This window comes from Fukomys damarensis, unplaced genomic scaffold (assembly GCF_012274545.1).
Source record: "Fukomys damarensis isolate Sample0158 unplaced genomic scaffold, DMR_v1.0_HiC HiC_scaffold_16, whole genome shotgun sequence".
Classification (NCBI taxonomy): domain Eukaryota; kingdom Metazoa; phylum Chordata; class Mammalia; order Rodentia; family Bathyergidae; genus Fukomys; species Fukomys damarensis.
Window position 1 is genome coordinate 22114711 of NW_022900928.1, and position 20393 is coordinate 22135103.

General features: G+C 36.0%; 3 protein-coding genes across 3 annotated transcripts; 1 reads left to right on the plus strand and 2 right to left on the minus strand.

The window, feature by feature from the left end:
* Positions 1–350: 350 nt before the first annotated feature.
* On the minus strand, positions 351–1310 carry LOC104856511 (olfactory receptor 2D3). Its single transcript, XM_010615941.2, has one exon. The coding sequence runs from the start codon at positions 1281–1283 to the stop codon at positions 351–353; it is 933 nt and encodes a 310-aa protein (XP_010614243.1). The 5' UTR covers positions 1284–1310.
* A 12923-nt stretch (positions 1311–14233) lies between these two features.
* On the plus strand, positions 14234–15181 carry LOC104856509 (olfactory receptor 2D2). Its single transcript, XM_010615939.1, has one exon. It carries the CDS (start codon positions 14234–14236, stop codon positions 15179–15181), a length of 948 nt encoding a protein of 315 aa, XP_010614241.1.
* Positions 15182–18486: 3305 nt separating this feature from the next.
* Positions 18487–19434, minus strand: LOC104856507 (olfactory receptor 10A4). Its single transcript, XM_010615938.1, has one exon. The coding sequence runs from the start codon at positions 19432–19434 to the stop codon at positions 18487–18489; it is 948 nt and encodes a 315-aa protein (XP_010614240.1).
* Between the last annotated feature and the right edge of the window lie 959 nt (positions 19435–20393).

Sequence of the window (20393 nt, forward strand, 5' to 3'; positions counted from 1 at the left end):
CACTTAAAATATGCCCATGTGGCACCCACCAAACTCCCTGCAGCCGCTTCAAGGCAGCCTTCTGTCTTCTGCTTCTTTCCTCCTTACAAATAAAGTGTTTTCCCTTAAAAAAGTACCATGAAGCTGAATTAGCTATACATTCCTCAAAATAGCATCTGGTGCTTTTCATAATCAGAAAATACCTTTCATCTTTGTATTTCTTCTCCATGTTCCAGTTTTTGAGTGGATGGTTCAGTTTCTAGAATAAGTCCTTCATTTTGATGCTTCTTCCTGAAATAGTCTAATGCATAGATGCCCATCATAATCCTACTACGACAGCTTTAAAGGTCAGACCCATAGGATCACTGCCTCTAAGAGGATTTCCTTCCATATAGTTTCATGAGAGCTCCTTTGACATCTTTATTTCTCAGGCTGTAAATTACGGGGTTCAACATTGGAGTCACCACTGTATAGAAAACAGATATCATCTTATCTCGCTCTTTTGTGGTCTTGGAGTTTGGCCTCATGTAGGTAAATATTCCAGACCCATAGAAGAGAATAACAACGATGAGATGAGAGCCACAGGTGGAGAAAGCTTTGAGTCTCCCCTCCCCAGACTGCATCTGGATCACAGTAGAGATAATATTCCAGTAAGAGACCAGGATAAGGGAGACAGGAGCCAGGAGGATTACCACACCCATGGCAAAGATGGCCATTTGTGTATTATAAATATCTGCTGAAGCCAGCTTCAAAAGGGCGGGAGGTTCACAAAAGTAGTGGTTGATTACGTTCTGTCCACTGTAAGGAAGACGGAAAGTAAAGGTGGTATCCACCAGAGACACTAGGGCCCCACTGGCCCAGGACCCTATGGTCAACTGGAGACACACCTGTTGAGTCATGATGGTGGAGTAGTGCAGTGGCTTGCAGACAGCCACATACCTGTCATAGGACATCACTGCCAGCAGTGCACACTCTGTACACCCAACCAGAAGGAAGACAGTTATCTGTGTCATACACCCCCAGAAAGAAATGCTTTTCTTCTTTGCCAGGAAGTGGGTCAACACTTGAGGGACAATGCTAGTAGAAAAACAGAGATCTGCAAAAGAGAGGTTTCTAAGAAAAAAATACATGGGTGTGTGAAGCCGAGAATCCATGAAGATGAGAATGATGATGAGTAGGTTTCCAAACACTGTCAGCAGATAAATGATGAAGAAAAGAATAAATAACAGTATCTGGGTCTGAAAGTCTTGTGAAAGGCCCAGGAAGATAAACTCATCTACTGAGGTTTGATTTTCTTTTCCCATTGAGATTTATTGCCATTTACCTGTTTGGCACAAACAAAACAATAAGGTAGTGTTGGGCTTATGACATCAAGACTTGCAGAAAGGATTCATGTTAAAATTGACACCTAATTGGATATTTCTACCTTTTTTTCTATTGTTTGTTCTGAAAATAAATAGATATTTTTATTCTTATTAGTTGGTTGTAATTTAAGTCATTGTCATGTTTTCCTTAATTTCTTTTCTCAGTGCCATATAAGATGGCTCATGTAAGGCAATAAAATTTTGGATCCAACCAAAGTCAAGAAACTTTTCTGAAAATCCCTGGCACAGAGTTGATACCTCAGAAAGGACAGGTCATAAGAGAAAAGTGTGATGAGTTAAGAATGTATATTGTAACTCCAAGAATAAGTAAGAAAGCATTAAATATGTTATAATTAAAATCAAATAAAAATAGAAAATGGAAAATAAAAAATAAGAAGGCACAAAAGAAGAATAAAAGAACACAGATGCATTTGAGAAATGGAAAATAAGACTGTAACTGAAGCCTTACTGGGTTTATAAGTACATGAAAAGTAAACGGACTAAATATTCTAATTAAAAGGCAAAGATCATCAGTTGACAAAAAGGAAAATCTAATAATATTTTGTCTACAAGAGATACATTTTAAATAAAAAATATAGTTGAGTAAAAGCAAAAGATGAAAATTGTATACTAGGTAAACACTTGGTAAGAAAACCATAATGACCTTACCTATGTCAGACAGGAAATTCCAATTACAGAGTGTAATGAGGTATTTCAGACTGATAAAAGTGGCATTCATCACAAAGAAAAACACTGCACAAAATGAAAGCTCCAAAATATATCAAAAACAAAAAACAAAACAAAAAAACCCTGATAGAATTAGAAGGATAACTAGAAAGATTCAAATATATAAACATTTGAATGCTCCTGATAAATGAGTAGAAGATCTTGAGGATATAGAAGATTTGAACAACACTACCAATAAACTTGACTAAAGGATACTTGTAGAACATTCTACTCAATAATTGCAAAGTATTCTTTTCAAATGCAAAAGAAATGTTCACCAAAGATAACTAACATGCCAGTCAATAAATTAGTACCAATTACACAGGATTGAAACCATGTAGAACATACTTTTTGACCACAATAGAATTAAATTATAAATCAATAACAAAAATACAGAAAACCTGCCAGTGTTTGGAAATACTTATAATTCATGAATAAAAATGGAAATCAAGTGAAATTGTAAATATTTTAAACTGAGTGATAATGAAAATACCAATATATTAACAAATTGAAAATTATTTTAAATTTTTTTGGTGGTGCTGGGTAATGAAACCAAGTTCTTCAAACTGAATCTTTGATTTTTATTGGTACACAGATATAGATTGGATCCTGGTTCTTCAAATTCCTAGATCTGTGGCCCTGAACAAATTATTTAACTTTTTTTGTCTCAGTTTCCTAAGTTGTAGAATGAATATTATAAAGCAAAAGTATAATATGCCTTATTCCTGGTAACTACATTAAAGAAATAACTGCAGTGATGATGTTGATATGATAACCTTAAGCAACAGCTTAAGTTGGTCTGTACTTTCTATAGCAAGATGTCTGACATACTGTTGAGTTGAAAAAGTAGGTTGAAAAATGAAACATAACAATTTATTTATTTATTTTTTCTTGGTACTGGGGATCAAACTCAGGTCCTTGCACTTGCAAGGTAGTTGGCAGAACCACTGAGCTAAATCCCTGGCCCTCAGACTTTGTTTTTTAACCTTACTGACATATCAGATTATTCTCTATATCTGCGGTTTGTCAGCTTCATTAATTTTCATGGTCTTCTAGCTGATAAACTACTGTGTCAAACAGACTTCTTCTTAAATTAGTCGATTAATTTTTTTAGACAAAAGAAGTACTTTTTTTTTTTGAGATACTGGGGATTGAACCTAAGGCCTCTACAGTGAACTACATCTCTAGCTCTTTAAAAGAGAGAAAAAAAATTTCTTTTCGGTACCAGGGATCAAACTCAAGTTGTTGCACTTGCAAGGCAGATGACAGAACCACTGAGCTAAATCCCCAGCCCTTGAAGGATGAAATATGTGTGTGTGTGTGTGTGTGTGTGTGTGTGTGTGTGTTTGTGTGTGTGTACAGAAATAGATGTTTTGATATTATCTGTATGAAGTGTAGGTGTGTGTATCTGTGTGAAAAGATTATTCCGTATTATCCATATGAAATATGATGTGTGTGTGTGTGTGTGTGTGTGTACAGAGATAGATGACTCAATATTATTCTATCTACACTGATGAACTCTTAAAACATAATGGACATTTGGAATTCAGATAGGGCCCATGTAGTATATACAGTTATCCCCCTTATCCATAGTGAAGATGTTCCAAGACTCCCAGTGCAGGCATGAAATCAGGAATAATACTGAATTCTGTATGTACCATGTTTTTTTCTATATGTACATACCTATGTACCTATAATAAATATTGTTAATCAGGCACTGTAAGAGATTAATAATAGTAACATAAAGCAATTATAAAATATGCTGTAATAAAAGCCATATAAATGTGATTTCTCTCTCTTGAAAGTGCCCAGACAAATATTACTATTTTAGGACTGCAGTTTATCGTGGATAACTAAAATCATGGATAGCAAAACTATGGATAAGTAAGAACTACTATATAAAGAATGAAGGATTTGTGCATTTAGTGCAATACATACATATATGGATTGTGGAAGAATATAGTTTAATATCAAAACAGAAAAGGAGAGTAATAAGGTAAGGGAGTTAAATCTGATGAAATGTAGGATTTCAAGTGATACTACAATTATATCAGGAACAATTTCTCTTTCACACTCTGACGATTTCATATAACCTTGTCAACTTTCCTAATTAATTCAACAGTGATATTTTTTGTCTAATATGGAGAGAAAGCAAGGAAGAAAAAAATAAGAATGTGAAAAATAAAATAAAGAGAATAGAAGTTAGAAGAAAGCAGGGAAGGGAAGCTGAATATAGTTGCTAGAAATCCAGATGCATAAAGAGAAAGCAGAAAGAAGAAAATTCAGGAAGATATCTGTAAATCTGGGTATTCCCTTCCATGGAAAAACACAGGTAATATATCTTTTCTCTCCCTGAAGCCCAAATAGCTTTGTAACATTAGGGCCTTTCCAGATACCCTTTTTTAAATGAGTCTTTTTTCACACAGGCTCACAGCTCCATACATTGGGATTCTCCCTTGTCATACACACAAAGCACAGATTATATGTACTTACTCTCAGCTTCACCAAATTCATCTCACACAAAATGCAAGGTAAAGTTATGCAAGTATTTCATATTCTTTTATATGGTATCCAGATGGCCACCAAATTTTTCAGAGAAATTAGGTACTGAGCTAACTAGATACTGTCCGAGGCTCAGTCAAGTGAGAACCCATCATGACAGACTTGTATGAGAATATTATCATAGATTTAAGTATGTGATTGCATCTGTAGTGGGTCTGGTATCCTCCTCTGCACTCAGAGGATAGTCTTGATTGTAGCTAATGTCTTCTTTATGACGCTGGGCCAGTAGCTACAGGATGCATTCCTTCACATTGATTATAACTGGACCTACTCTCTTCTATGTGCCCACACTCACCAGTGGATGGGTCATGATCCCTTTGCATCTCTATGCCCGGAACATACGCAAGAGGAAGAATCTCTTGATGGGACTTCTTGAAGCAGTAATGTAAAGAGATAGTGGGACAAGGCTAAGTTGAGGGAAACAATGGAGACTAAAAGTCTGGCAGAAGGGAGGGGAGAATCAGGCAAGCTGCTTCCAACTGCAAAAGGAAAGTAACGTTGGCGCTCACAGCCTTTGTGATCTCTCTGGAATTAGCCTCATTCCTGAAGAAGGTCTAGAGTTGAATTTTTGTTTGGGATTCTAGAGAAGGGTGGGAATAGAATAGTTATCTGGAAGTATAGAAAGGAAACAAAAAAGATGTGTAGGAGGCCAAAGCCATGCTCACCCCATCCTCGACCAGTGTCACAAAATCCTACAGACTGAGGCTTTTCTCTCACCTCAGGTGGACGGAAAGCAGAAACAGTGCTGTAGGGGTCATCAGAGAAGGAACCAAGGATCTAATATGAGGGAGAGTTTTCTGTTATCCATATATTATTCCCGAAGGACAGTACCACTTGTAGACTGACTCCTGGGCAATTCTTTCTAAGGTCTGTGTGTTTGATCTCATTTCAAAACTTTCTGCTTTCTGTGACTCAATGTAAAAACTCCAATTCTCCTAGGTCCCACTTCTGAACAGAGTAGTTTCCTTTGAGGACATATTTAAAGGTAAGATCCTGAGGGTTAAACAAGGCATTCCCTGGAGCTTTTAAGAACCCTCAACTTTATTACTTTTCCATCCTCTGAGAAATCCGGGGCACACTCTATGTTATATTTGAAATTACACACTAAAATTGTCAAATCATACCTCTCTTTCATATCTTACACAATGTTTAAAATGGCATCAGCAGGTATATGCTTGGGCCTTCATAAGCGATTACATTTTTGTTTTTGATTTAAGTAGAAATGAAAATGAGCAGACATTGGATACCTGGGTGTTGACTTTCCAATGAAGTAATGCAATTTGTACGTTTATTTTAGTTTAAATGATTGTTTTGGTACCATGTGACCACCTTACATAGTGGGGTTTAATTTGGTAAGCAGTGTCCTATTATCAACATGACTGTGTTGCTATATTAAACTTTTATACTTCTACTGGACATAAAGTCAAAATTTTTCTTTTGTGAAGATAATACACAGTTTAAGGACAGTGTTTTAGAATGGGACTTTAAACCATTAAATTAAGACCTTTGTGTGGCTTCAAGAAAATTGCACTATTTCTATAATTCTGTCATGCTAATGAAAAATTCAAAAGAAAGTGAGTTCTTTAATCTAAGTGATATAGCCATATCATGAAAACACTAAAAAAAATTTTTTTTAATGGCGGAAGAATGGAGTTATAAGATGGTAAATCATATGAGATCTGAAAAATACACTCAATTTGTCAGTGGCAATTTAGTTTCAGCAAAACATCATCTGTCATATTAATAAATGTTATTAGTTTGATTATTGTTTTATTGGTTTATGCTTTGGTTTATATACTATTGTAGTTTTCTTTTGGTTCCATAGCACATACAATTCTAATTCATCAAATAAATGGATTTTGTTCCCTGGTATAAATATGGCATCATTTATTTAACCATATCCATAGTAATGGAAAGTTTATTTACAATCTGTAGATATCAAAAGTGTCACAGTGAACATTTTTGAACATGTATCTTTGTGTTCTTGTCAGATATATTTGAAGGATAAGTGTCTCAAGACTTAATCAGTAGGTCTAAAGTTGTATGAATTGAAAATACCAATAGATATTGTCAGCAGCCCTTTTAAAAAGTTGCATTAATTTACACTTATTAAAACTGCATAAAATTCCAATTTTAGTAGCACTGTACTAATACTTGCTATTTTTGAACTTTTCAATTTTGTTACTCTGTTAGAAAAAAATAATACCTATTATTTTATTATGAAATACTTCAATTATACTTGAGGATGAACATGATTTTAAGCTTATTTCTTCATTTAATGAGATGACTATTTCCTTTGTTCACTTTCTATTACTGAGCTGTTCAGCTTTATTTTACTGTTTTGTAAAACCTTTCAATATAAAAAAAATTGATTCTTTGATTTTTGCTTTGAGAATAAATATTTTCCTACTTTTCCAGTTGACTTTTTAAATGTGTTTTTGTATATATGTTTTATAATTTAATATAGGCAAATTAGTCTTTTCCTTGACAACTTTGGGCTTTTTTGTTAATATTTGAAAAAACTTTAATGTTAAAAATTATGATTATAAGAGACACCCTTTCTTTTAAAATTTTCATTATCTGCTTACATATATGGCTGCACTTACATTTTTATAGGTCTAGAGTTTATTTTGATGTAAGAAATGGCACAGAGATCCCCATCTCACTAGCAACATTATGGGAAAATTCCTAATAAATATAAAATGTATTTTATACAAAATACTAAACTCCTGCTGTATTTGGTTGATTTTTGTATTCTGACATCTATTCCTTTTGTTTGCATTCTGCACAAGGACCATGCAATTTTAATTTCTCCCATTTATAAATTATTGTTATTTGATTCTCCAGGGGCAGAAAATTGACTTATGTTTCTTAGTAGATGACACATTATTATGGTTATTTCAAAATTCTCTCTTGTTTATTTATGCATTTATTTATTTGTTGGCTTTATTTATACCCAGACCTTTTTATTTATACCTCATTTCCACTGGCCCTTTAATGAGTGCAAGCCTTTTATTTTATCCTTGAAATTTTTGTTGTTTTGTACAAGTGTTGTCAGTGTGTATGTGATATTTTCTTAAATCCTTCTTTATTTTTTACTTTTCCACTAAACTCCTTCAGGTTAATTATTCATGTTTCCACATGTGCACCTATTTGTTTTCTTCTAAATGCTGTGGAAGTCCCTGATGTGCACCTGTCACATTTTCGATTGTCTTCCCTTCCAGTGAAGGATGTCCAAATTACACAACATACCACCAATACAAATAACATGGAAACAAGAAAAAACATTACCCCAAATTATTTGTGAGAAGGCAATGGGTTGGATTTGTGTTACTTGAAGAAAGATAAACTTCGGAACACCTTTATCCTATACTCAGTCTCTTGTGTTGTCATTATTTTGTGTGCTATTTTTAATAAAACTAACATTTTAACCATTTTAAGGTGTACAACTCAGTGATGTTCGCTATACTCATAATATTGTAAAAATAAATACGATCTTGTTGGTGCATGAGAGGATGGATGGTCAAAGCGCTGATGCCAGTCCTGGAATGCTGGTTCTCACCAGGACAAGGTGTCCCAGAGGCAACGTGCTGGTGCCAAGCCCCTCAACTGCAGAACCACTCCCTAATTCCTTCTTTGTTCTTGTTCCTGGTTTACATTCCTTTTTACCAGATTATACTCCCTTGTATTCATTAACAGATGTTGTTTTATCTAGATGCTGTCTTTAGTTTAAACAGGGTGTATCTGTTTGTAGCTTCTTGTGATTGCCGTTTATCCTACTCATGCCTCCTTGTGACTGTTGTTAATCATCAAACCACTGTGATCATGCTTTTGTGTGTGACCTTGAAACTGCTATAAAACCCTGGATAAGAAATAAACTTGGCCATTAGCCATCAGCTTTTGGTCATTCATTGTGTCCACAGTCATCTCCCCGAGTGCCCTCCTCTAGAATGAGACCTCAGCACTATCTAACTCAAGAACATTTTCATCACTCTGAAAGAAAACCCTATACCATTAAAGAATCACTCTCTGCTCATCCCTCTCTCCAGCTACTGGCAATCACTTATCTGCTTAGGTCTTTGCATATTCTAGGCACTTTGTATAAACAAAATCATATGCTCTATGGCATTTGTGTTGTTTCTTCTGCTCAGCACACTTTAAGAGTTCTTCCACATTGTAGCAGGTGTCAGTACTTTGTTCCTTTTTATGGTTGAACATTATTCAACTGCAAAGATATGCCATGTTTTGTTTATTTATTTTTCAGGTGAGCATTTGGGATAGCTCTGCTATGAGCATTAACTTCATAGTATTTATTTGGGCATTTATTTTTAGTTTTCTTGAGTATATGCTACAAACGGAATTGTTGGGACATGATAATTTTATGTTTAATTTATTGAAGAACCACTGCACTGCTTTCTACTCCAGCTGCATAATTTTCTATTCACAACAGTAGTATATAGGATTTCCCATTTCTTTAGATCCTCGCCAACACTCTTCCCTCCTTTCTTTCCTTCCTCCCTTCCTCCTTTCATCTTCAAAGATACTTCCAGATGGAACTTTTGAATTCATTGTACAATTTATGCTTTCATAAATGGTGTAAATTATTCTATAGCTTAAGTCATTTTATGCATTTTGATGACAGTGGCACTTCACCATGGTTTTAATTTACATGGCCTAGGAGCTAATTATGTTGTGAACTTTTTCATAGATTTATTAACTACCTATATTTTCTATGTTGGAAGTACTTCTTCAAGTCTTCTGCTTATTTTGACTTCTATTAATTTGTAGGAGCTTTCTATACTTCTGAGTATCAGGTCTATAAATTTATGCCAACATATTAAAATAGAACTTGTGTAAATAAAAATAAATTATTAAGAAAATGTGGTAAAATATTAATAATTGGAGAATCTGGGTAAAGGAAGTGTGGAAGTTCTTCAAAGTATTCTTTTAACTTCTTTAACAATCTGAAATTATTTCAAGATGTGAAATTAAAAAATAAAAGTTTATTCAGCATAGATTTTCATATGTATTTGAATGACTTGCTTTTAGTAATTTTAAAACGCATGTAAGAGAAAAATCATAAAGGAGATTGATTGTAATCATACAATTAACTAAATTGATCTAATAGACTGTTCTACCTATTCAGGCTTTGTGAGTCATTCAGAAGCTTTGAGTAAAAGAGTGGGAGTTCTGCCAGAATCTCTTTTTTTTCAGACTCTGATTTCTATAATTACCACTCACACTCAACTCAGTACTAAGGGTACTGCTTAGTTTTGTTTCTTTTTTCAATTTAGCCTCTCGTATGGATAGTCTAGGATTCTCCAAATATATAACAAATTTCCTGAATAACTTCAAACATATGATGTAATTGTATTATATACCTAAAATGTACTGATAAACTAAATGAAAAAAACAAAACAAAACAAAACACAACTTGGACAAGTGCAAGGCCCAAGGCTCAATCCCCACCACTGCAAATGCTACTACCACTAAATAAATAATAATTTTAGTATAAAAATTCAGATCCTTATCCATAATGTCAATCCCTATCCTTGATAAGAATAATTGTATTTTATAATGATATATTAATATAATAATCTGAGGTGGTACTGTGAACAAATGTCATGTTAATCACATTTAATCCAATTATTATTATCTGGTATACATCACATACATATTCCAAAAATAATGAACTTTCTCAAAATTATACAGAAAATATGTGATAGATCTGAGTTTCACCTTGATTTTTTTTCTTCCAGAAACCAAATGCTAATTGCATTGTCCTCCTTATATTCATTTGGGAGCTTTCTGAGTGAAATACATTTCAGGAAATACTAACGACTCAGAACTCTCCTGAGTCCTTTAGCTGCTCCAGTGACTGCTTTTACAATCCCCTCTTAACACTGTCACCTCACTTAAATGGAAATTAAAGTACAGTTCATCCTGAAGTCGATGATAAGAACTTTGAATGGACTAATAGGACATGGGAGATGTGGGGGATCCCTTTCCTGCCTCAATCTTAATCTTGACTAGGGAATTTTATTGATCTCTTCTTTTATGACAAGATGCCTGTTGTATCCATCTTCCCAAGGTACATTCAATGCAACTGCACCACTTTCTCCCTCAACTGTGGCATGTCTTTGCTGACTTTGGCATGCTAACTTAATCTCTTTCTCCTCCAGATAAGAAAATTTTATAACTAGAGGGAACGGAAGAAAAGGCTTCACATGAACCAAGAAGGTATAGCTGGAGGTATACTGGAAGTGAACTGGTTTCACCCACTTAGATTAGGTTTTTAAAATTAATCTAATTTTATCAAAATAACATGCTTAATGAGGCTAAATCTTTTACAACAGATTGGTCATTTTTCACAGTACATATGCCTCATCAAATCATAATTACAATATAAAATTCCTAGTGAAGAATAATCCTGGTCTCATGCAGACATAAAAAGAACTTCCATGGAATGAGTTTTGGTTCTTATACCTCTGTTGAGCTGGGTTTGGAGGCTACAGAGTGGATGATTTTAAGTGTGAAGAAACTTGGAATCAGAAGATAAATTTGGTATTTTCTATTGGTTCCCTGTGGGTTTACTCAACCCCTTCTTCCTAAAATATATATAAATTAGACAATGCATGTTTCTGTGACCCATTCAGCCCTTCTTCATGTCCAGTGACATATTTTACCTTTACAGAAATGAACTCACTGTTTCTATTAAATCTGGAGAAAAGGTAAAATGATACAAGAGAAAGATTGACAGTGAGAATGATGTTTCTTACGGACACTTCTTGATCCTGAAAGCAGATTCACAGTCACCTGGGGAAACATTTTCTCCTGTACATTTGAATGGGAGAATAGCATTCTTAATGGTAACCAGGGAAATTAGGGATGCTGCCTTCTGATGCTGTCCTAGTCAACGAGAGCCCGTATCATCTGACAAGGAACAAGTCACATTCATCTATTACATACATTTACCTCTCTATCTCCTCACACCTTGGCTCAACTCAAACCAATTAAAAAAACAAATGCTGGAAAGTTATGCACCATGTTGATCATGGTAGCTGGGAACAAAGGTAATTCAGATGTTGTTCCTGCCCTTGAACATTTTATGGCCACAGAGAAATATTTGTTAAAAGCTACCATTTAGGTAAGTACATGATGTGTATTTATGATAGACTAGGTATTTATGGATGAGAATAATTGTATCTATGTCTCTCTTTTGGGGTTAAAGTGGGGAATTGGGAAAGATATTGAAAGAGAAATCCCAGGGAATGAGATAAGGAGAAGGGAATCCATGGCTAACTAGCACTGGATAAGGGTGGATGGTTATAAATTCGGCTTTTGTCATATAAGTGATGCCTGGCTTGGAGTAGGCTGTTTGCTTTAGAGCTTCTACTTACAAAATGAACAAGCAGCTGAAACACCAAGCCTTTAAACAGAACATACTGGGACCTTCTGATTCCATAGTCCAATTTTAGTTTAAGGACAAATATGAGTAAAAAATTTTCATCACATGAACTCATACATCCATCTAGATATTATGACTCAGTTAATAGCTTATGTAGACTATAATTTTGCCTTTTAAATCTTCCTTCCTCTCTCTCTCTCTCCTTTCTTTCTGTTAGACAATTCCTGAAGCCCAGCAGTTCTTAACCTGGATTTCAGGGTATTCTTCAATATGAATGTGAAATGCTACTTCTACATTTTTACTTTCCTCTGAATGAAATTGGCATTTGCTTCTAGTTTAAGTAATCACTGGCATCAGTATTGGAAGTATCAATGCCTTTGTCAGCAACAGAAATCAAAAGTATTTATATATCACATTGTGGTCGTTGAATGTTTGAAAAATATTTCAGGTCATAATTATTTTGAAATAAAAGTGGTTATTAGACTTATTACTTTTTTTCCCCCCGGTACCAGGGATTGAATTCAGGAACTCACACTTGTGAGGCAGGCGTAGTGCCACTGAGCTAAATTCCCTAGCCCAAGACTCACTATTTTTAATATCACTGTGGGAGACCGAGGCAGAAGGATTGCAAGTTTCAGCCCAGCCTGGGAGACTCAGCAATTTAATGAAACTGTCTCAAAATGTCAAAAAATAAAAAATGCTAAGAATATAGTTTATTACAAAGACCTCAAGTTCAATCCCAAGTACTGCCAAAAAATGTGTTAATGAAGTTATACATGGTTTTAGGCTGGGTGTGGTGGCGCAGGCCTGTAATCCCAGCACTCGGGAGGCTGAGGCAGAAGGATCGCTGTGTGTTTGAGACTAGCCTGAGCTACGTAGTGAGTTCCAGGTCAGTCTCACTACATAGTGAGACCCTGTCTCAAAAAAAACAAAAAACAAATAAACAAAAAAAGGTCTTTATTATTGTGTATAATTAAAGCACATATATTTCTACTTACACACTTGTTTTCTAAAACTATATTGATAACTATATTTGATGTAACTGTTTTGCTTGGTAATCACTGATATATTTATCTGATGAATTTAAACATTATCTTGAAACAGTATCAAATAAATAGTTGATAATCCAACCTTTGCAAAGACGTTTAAACTTTATACTTTAAGTACAGTTTCTTTCTGTAACAGCTCTGTAAATTTTATAATCACTCCTAATCTTTCAAATCTTTCTAGTGACAATGCAGACCTTTCACATATCTCTGCTTATATTTACATTTTTACTGACATTATGTAATTAATGATACTTTACTGAATGAGGTGCTCTTTATGTCTTCTCAAGGACACAAAGAAAAGTGACACAATTTTCAAAGGAGCTTTTGAATTCTGGGGAAGGGTAAACAATAGATAACACAAGGTAGCAAGAAATGATGATGGGCTAATGTTGGGTAGTAGTACTATTTGACCAGAGCAAGAAATTAGCCAAGCTGATGACCTATATGAAAACTCTGCTTTGATGGTGTGTCTGATATTTTGGAATTTTATTCACAGCTGAGACTGGCATCACAGAGCTCCAGCATAAGCTGCAGAGAAGATGCCAAGGGACTCAAAATTATTCTTCAGCTCACCAGCTCCTTCAGCACAGGTTATTTTCTCTAAGAAACATATTTGTTGTACAAAGCATTTTGTCTCTTTTTGAATTCTTATTCTTTCCTAACTGTATTTTTTAGGGAAGAGACAAGATCAGTCACATAGCCAAAATATTTTTTTGCCAAATCAACACAATCATGAGATGGAGATGTGACAAGAGCCGCATATGACACAGAGAATTTAATTGATAATAAGCTGAAATTACATGGCATGACTTTACAGACACATCCAATCTTCATTCATTGCCCTATTTTTGGAAGTGTGATATTCAGAACAAGGAGGATGATTCTTTTCTGATCTACTCTATACTTGCCAGAGCATTCCAACAATGAATGAACCATATTATGAAGTTTTATTGTGTAACACTAAGAATGTTACCAATTTAAGCAGCATGATCATCTTCTACAGGCATTATAAAGGGAATTTTAAAAAATGATTTGTAGTAACTGGAGCTATAGATAAGCCCTTCAACTCAAACTGTATAATTTTATAGGTTATGCACATCTATGTTTATCGTATTGTGACTTCTTGCTGAAAAGGAAGGCAAACTATGACACAGACAAATCAAACACAGGTGGCAGAATTCCTTCTTCTGGGGATCTCTGATGACCCAAATACCCAAGAACTGTTATTCATCTTATTCCTGGGTGTCTACCTGGTCACTGTGCTTGGAAATCTTCTTCTCATGTCCCTTGTTCAGGTTGACTCCCGGCTTCATACACCCATGTATTTTTTTCTCTGCAACTTGTCTCTGGCTGACCTCTGTTTCTCCACAAACATAGTTCCTCAGGCCCTAGTCCACCTACTTTCCAGAAGGAAGGCAATTTCATTCACTCGTTGTGCAGCTCAGCTTTTCCTCTTCCTCATTTTCGGGTGCACACAGTGTGTCCTTTTGGCAGCGATGGCCTATGATCGGTATGTGGCAATCTGCAACCCTTTGCACTACCCTGGCATCATGACCTGGAGAGTGTGTATTCAGCTGGCCACAGGATCATGGGCCAGTGCCATTTTAGTATCTGTGGTGGACACCACTTTCACACTAAGGCTGCCCTACCGAGGCAGCAACAGTATTGCTCATTTCTTTTGTGAGGCTCCTGCATTATTGATTCTGGCGTCCACAGATACTCACACTTCAGAGATGGCCATTTTTCTCATGGGGGTTGTGATTCTTCTTATACCTGTTTCCCTAATTCTTGTATCCTATGGTTACATCATAGTGACTGTGCTCAAGATGAAGTCAGCCGCAGGGAGACTCAAGGCATTTTCTACCTGTAGCTCCCACCTCATGGTTGTCATCCTCTTTTATGGGTCAGCAATCATCACCTACATGACACCCAAATCTTCCAAAGAGCAGGAGAAACTAGTGTCTGTTTTCTATGCAGTGGTGACCCCCGTGCTTAATCCCTTAATTTACAGCTTGAGAAATAAGGATGTGAAGGGAGCACTGAGAAAAGTAGTCATGAACAACTTCCTAGGCAGACTTAACCTCACCCACTGACTCACAGACCGTTCTGACTTCCTACTTGAGAAGCACTCATAATTTATAAACTTTGTAAAATATATCTTTTATATGTGATACATACATTATATATGCATCTATCTAAGATTCCACTCAAGTTCTTTGTACTTTAGAATTTCTGAATTTTTTTCAAAACATGAAATAATAAAAAAAGTCTACAAACATTAATCACTTATCATGAGAGAGATGCTATGGATATGTGCATGCATGTGTACCTGTATGTATGAGTAATGAAGAGTACAGGTACAAGGAGCCAGAGTATGAGCCTTTCTGACCTTATCATATTTCTTTTAGAAATATGAGGATCTTATCCATCAGGATATAGCTTCATAAGAGCGAATACGTTGTTTTAAATCAGTAAGAGATAACGACACATCCCAGGGCTAGCAAGAGGGAGAAGCCATAATCAAACCTAGGCCGGAAGGACCAAGAAGACCTAGAAAGGGTAGCTATCTGCGAAGTCCGCCAGACAAGAGCTATGGGTCGTTTAGATGAAGATGAGCCCTAGCCAGAAATATTTCAAGCTTAATTTCCAACTATCCTCTGATCTTCACTACTGCATTTCAATTAGAAGCCAGAGTACAAGGGAACCTCTTCATACAATCCACAAAAGACAACAAACATTCTGAAGATCACAGCAAGGTGAGAAAGGACAGAGAACGAATGAGTGAAAGAAAGCTGGAGGTGAGGAGAAAGTGATTGCTCTTTGGCCCTCAGCATTTACTTGTTCTTTGTCCAGTGATTAATTCACATTCTTAATATAGGGAAACAAATCTATTGTAGCAGTGTGATGTCAGATAAGTCACACTGCTTGATACCTAAAAGAATAGCTTCCATTGGGATTATTTATATAAGGAAATTGGGAAGAGAAAGGGTGAAAAAAGAAAATAATTACTAGGAAACATACCTACTATAGTTTCTGATTCTGGTTACCAGACCAAAATTGTTAATTATAACTTTTTCTTTTACTACTTTTCATTAATTTATTATTTTGCCTTATTCTATATTTGCTAGGGTTGATCTCCAATCATGTCTTGACATTTTTCCTGAAAATTTGAGTTCTTGATGATCCCTTTTTATCGGACTTCTGCAGTTTCCTTTTGACTGAAGCAGTTGATCAAGGAAGTATGATAAGATATCCCAGTGAATCCTCTGGATTCCCAACTCAATCTTCTTTACCACCAGTGAATTTCAATAACCAAATTTATGTTCAGAAATAAGAGCAATCACTTCAGGCAATCCAGTGATTTCACCTGTCTGCCTATGAGTTCTGTAATAAAACGACCACATTACCAGTGAGCACTAGCTGTTTCTAACTTGTTAGTACTTTCAGTGGCTCAGGACCATGGTGAAGGCATTCATTTTTGAGATACTAGCAATCCTAAATTAGTCAGTTAATCTACATTCCCCCAGAAGGTAGAGATGGGTAGTGAAAAGTCTGCAAAATGTTATTTGCTCAATAGTCTAAGGAGCCACTCCAACTATATCCCTAAATTTATCAACCTTTGAATTCTAGAAAATGTAGAGACAGCACCAGGTATTGAAAACTATTTAAAAAACATACACTGCATTTTATAAGATAGCATTTCTATCGCTTAGAGGTTGACTCTTAGCTGGAGTGGTTACTGAGACTTTAGCAGGCCAATTTTGCAATTCTGTCAAGTCAAATGTTTCTGGATATTGGACTGAGAGGTGACACAAATTCAGCGGACTTGAGTCTACTACATTTTATTTCACCATTAAGAAAGGAGCACACTTTGACTCTATTTCTATGAGGACAAAATGCTGAATCCTGAGTGATAGAAAAGGTCCAGTGTAATCAACATACCACCAGGAACCAACTGTTTCTCTTGGTAAATTGTGTTCACATTGGGGTTCAGCTTTAACACATGTAAATAGTACATTAACTACCACTACGCAAGATATAAAAGATTTGCCTCACTGTGAAAAGTCTATGGTGCCCCCTCTCAGTGTATCCCTTTTCCTCCTACTCTCTAGCAATCATTTGATGTGCTGTTGCTATATATTGCCTTTTTCTAAAATTTTATGTAAATATATCCTACGAGTATAGTTTTCAGTCTGACTTTTACATAGCATGATGCTTTGGGGTATAGTCATCTTGTGTTTATTAATTGTCTCTTTTTATTATTGAGCAATAGTCCATTGTAGGTTCCTATCTGAATTTGAATATCCATTTACCCGGTAGGGTCTATTTTATCGAGTTGATGGAAAGAACATACTTACTTATGCAATAAATACTATTTACTCTGTAATTATCAATGAATTATTGGAAATTACACAAAGTTATACTGCCTGTACCCTAGGGTGTTATTTTCTGAGAATGGTATTATGTTCATCGGGAGAAATCAGTCTGTTATGTTGGTGAAAGAGTATATAAGCTTCAATGGAGCCGTTGATTTCATTTACTCATAATAATATAGAAAAAAAGTTGAATCAAAGAATCTTTGAGTTGTTTGCAGAAGATTTCTATAACTTTTCTATTTATGATTGACCAGAGAGTTCCTTATCACCTTTCTGTCAAGAAACTTTCATATCCCATGTGGAAAATTGGAGATTGAGGCGATTGTCAGTGTGGAGTAGTCTTTCTCCAGACGAGGCACAGGTCAATGATAGCAGGATAGGCAGTATTCACTTATAAGCTTTGAAGATTTGAGGCATATTTTCATTTTCTTTCTTATTGGAGTATAAATTCCATGAGGCAAGGTATTTGTTTTGTTTACCACAGTATTGCTAGGGCATAATCTGGGCCTGATATGTACATGTTGCTGAATAAAACTTTGTCGAAATTTTGAGTGCAAACCCAAAATTTGTATATAAAAACAAGTAAAAGGATAAAAAAACACTCTTTTTTATTATCTTTAGTACAATTGTTTTGATTACTTTATAAACAAATATTGAGGTAGGGTTTTTGGATAAATACAAGAAAGTAAAGAAGAAGATTATAAAATGAAATTGATAAAGAGCTTCAAGGTTAAAATGAGTGGATTTTAGTGGATTTTCCAACTTTCAGAGGAGCCTAAATAATATAAACTAGCAGTTTCCTTAGAGATATTGGTAGCACAATCTCACAGAACACAGAAACTGCTATATTACTGCTTTCATTACTCATGTTTTTTCATTCAGAAATGAATTCTAGTGGAAAGTCTGAAATTGCAGGAGGCATATTGTATATTCCTAGAAAGAGATTAAAAATTCATTTGAGAAATTCAATTTTCTTTTCTTTGTCCTTGCATTTTAACCCCTTCAGTTTCCATCTAAGTCAGTCACAGCTTCTGAAGGCCTGTAGTTCGGTGGATGACCCGCCTTAGGGCAGCCTTCACTTCATTATTCCTTAAACTGTAGATGACGGGGTTCAGCATGGGAGTCACCACTGTGTAAGACAGTGACAGCAGTTTCTTGTTCTCAGGAGAGGTGCTAGAGCGGGGTCGGAAATATGTGAGGATGGCTGTGCTGTAGAAGAGGGAAACAACAAGAAGGTGGGAGGAGCAGGTGGAGAAGGCCTTGTGTTTCCCCTCAGCTGAGGGCATTCTGAAGATAGTGGAGAGGATGCGGACATAGGAGCCCAGGATCAGCAAGAATGGGAATAGAATAAATAGGACAGTTGCTGTCAGAGCCTCCAGTTCAAACAAAGAGGTATCGGCACAGACCAGTGCAATGACAGGGGGGCTGTCACAGAAGAAGTGGTTCACCCTCTTGGGGCTGCAAAAAGGGAAACTGAAAATCCATATGGTTTGCACAGTGGCCACTGGAAACCCTGAGAACCAAGATGCAGCTGCCATTTGGACACAGGACCTGAAGCCCATGATAACTGGGTAGTGCAAGGGGTCACAGATGGCCACATAGCGGTCATATGCCATTGTGGCTAGGAGGCAGCACTCAGCAGCCCCGAAGAAGAAGAAGAAATACATCTGAGTGGCACAGCCAAGGAAGGAGATAGTTGTGTATTGAATGATCAGGGTCTCCAGCATCTTGGGCACAATGACCAAATTGAAACCTATCTCCAGGAAGGATAAGTTTCTGAGAAAGAAGTACATAGGACTTTGCAGAACAGAATCAGCTGTAGTGACCAGGATGATGAGGACATTGCCCATTAGTGTAACCAAGTAAATGATCAAAAATAGGAGAAACAGTAGAGCCCGTAGCTCAGAGGACAGTGTTGAGAAGCTCATAAGAACAAATTCATTGACAGTTGTCCAGTTTTCCCACATCATTCTTCTGCCCAAGATTTTATTGGGCATTAAAATTCCACAAAAGTACCAGTCCCCATGTGTCATTTATGTCTCTATACCTAAGAAAGAAAATCTGTAGCTTCTTTCTCTATCTGTTTATTATGGCTGCCGAAGATCAAACACCTTTCTTATCCAGAACATAAAAAAGAAAATTGGTCATTGGGTTCACATAGTTTAGAAGACTTCCGTTTTCTTTCAGTCTGAACTTCAGTGGATCTATACACATCCCAGCTTTGTTCTATACAGGATAGCCAAAGTCACAGCTTCATTTTCTGGTCCTTTCTAGCTCCCTTTAATAATCAGTGGCATTAAGAAAGCCAGGTCAAGTGTTCCTTAGTAGGTGGGACTGGATGCATAATGAAACATGTTGAGGTCAGGCAGAGTATCTTCTGTGAAACAAAGGGTGGGAAGGAAAAAATAAAACCAAAAATTTCCAAATAATACCTGAGGAGAAGACCTGAATAATCTCAAGAAGCTCCTACTCAGGAAGTGTTCACTGTATCACAGGAAGCACAGTTTCTACACTCAGAAAAACTGCAGTGTAGAGAGTAAGACACATAACATAGAAAGGGCTTTATATCATCTCAGGGCCAAATACTTCCCATGTGTCTGTATGGGATCAAAGGTAACAGACTCAAGAGAGTGGAAGCACCATGAACAGAGTCTAGCTATGTTAAATATAAACTGTTTCATTGGCCTCTCCTGGTTAATGTGTGCTGACTCAAGAAATTTGATTCTCCATATCACAGTGATATATGCACACCTATGTTTATAGTGGCACAGTTTGTAATAGCTAAAACTTGGAAACAGACCATTTGTCCATCATTTGGAGACTGGATAAAGAAGATGTGGTTTTACTATAAAATGGAATACTGCTCAGCCATAAAGAATGAGAAATTAGAATCATTCATAGGAAAATGGATACACATTGAGGATATACT

Bases quoted from the DNA above. Each gene is read 5' to 3' on its own strand.
- LOC104856511 (XM_010615941.2), bottom strand. From the start codon at position 1,283: ATGGGAAAAGAAAATCAAACCTCAGTAGATGAGTTTATCTTCCTGGGC.
- LOC104856507 (XM_010615938.1), bottom strand. From the start codon at position 19,434: ATGATGTGGGAAAACTGGACAACTGTCAATGAATTTGTTCTTATGAGC.
- LOC104856509 (XM_010615939.1), top strand. From the start codon at position 14,234: ATGACACAGACAAATCAAACACAGGTGGCAGAATTCCTTCTTCTGGGG.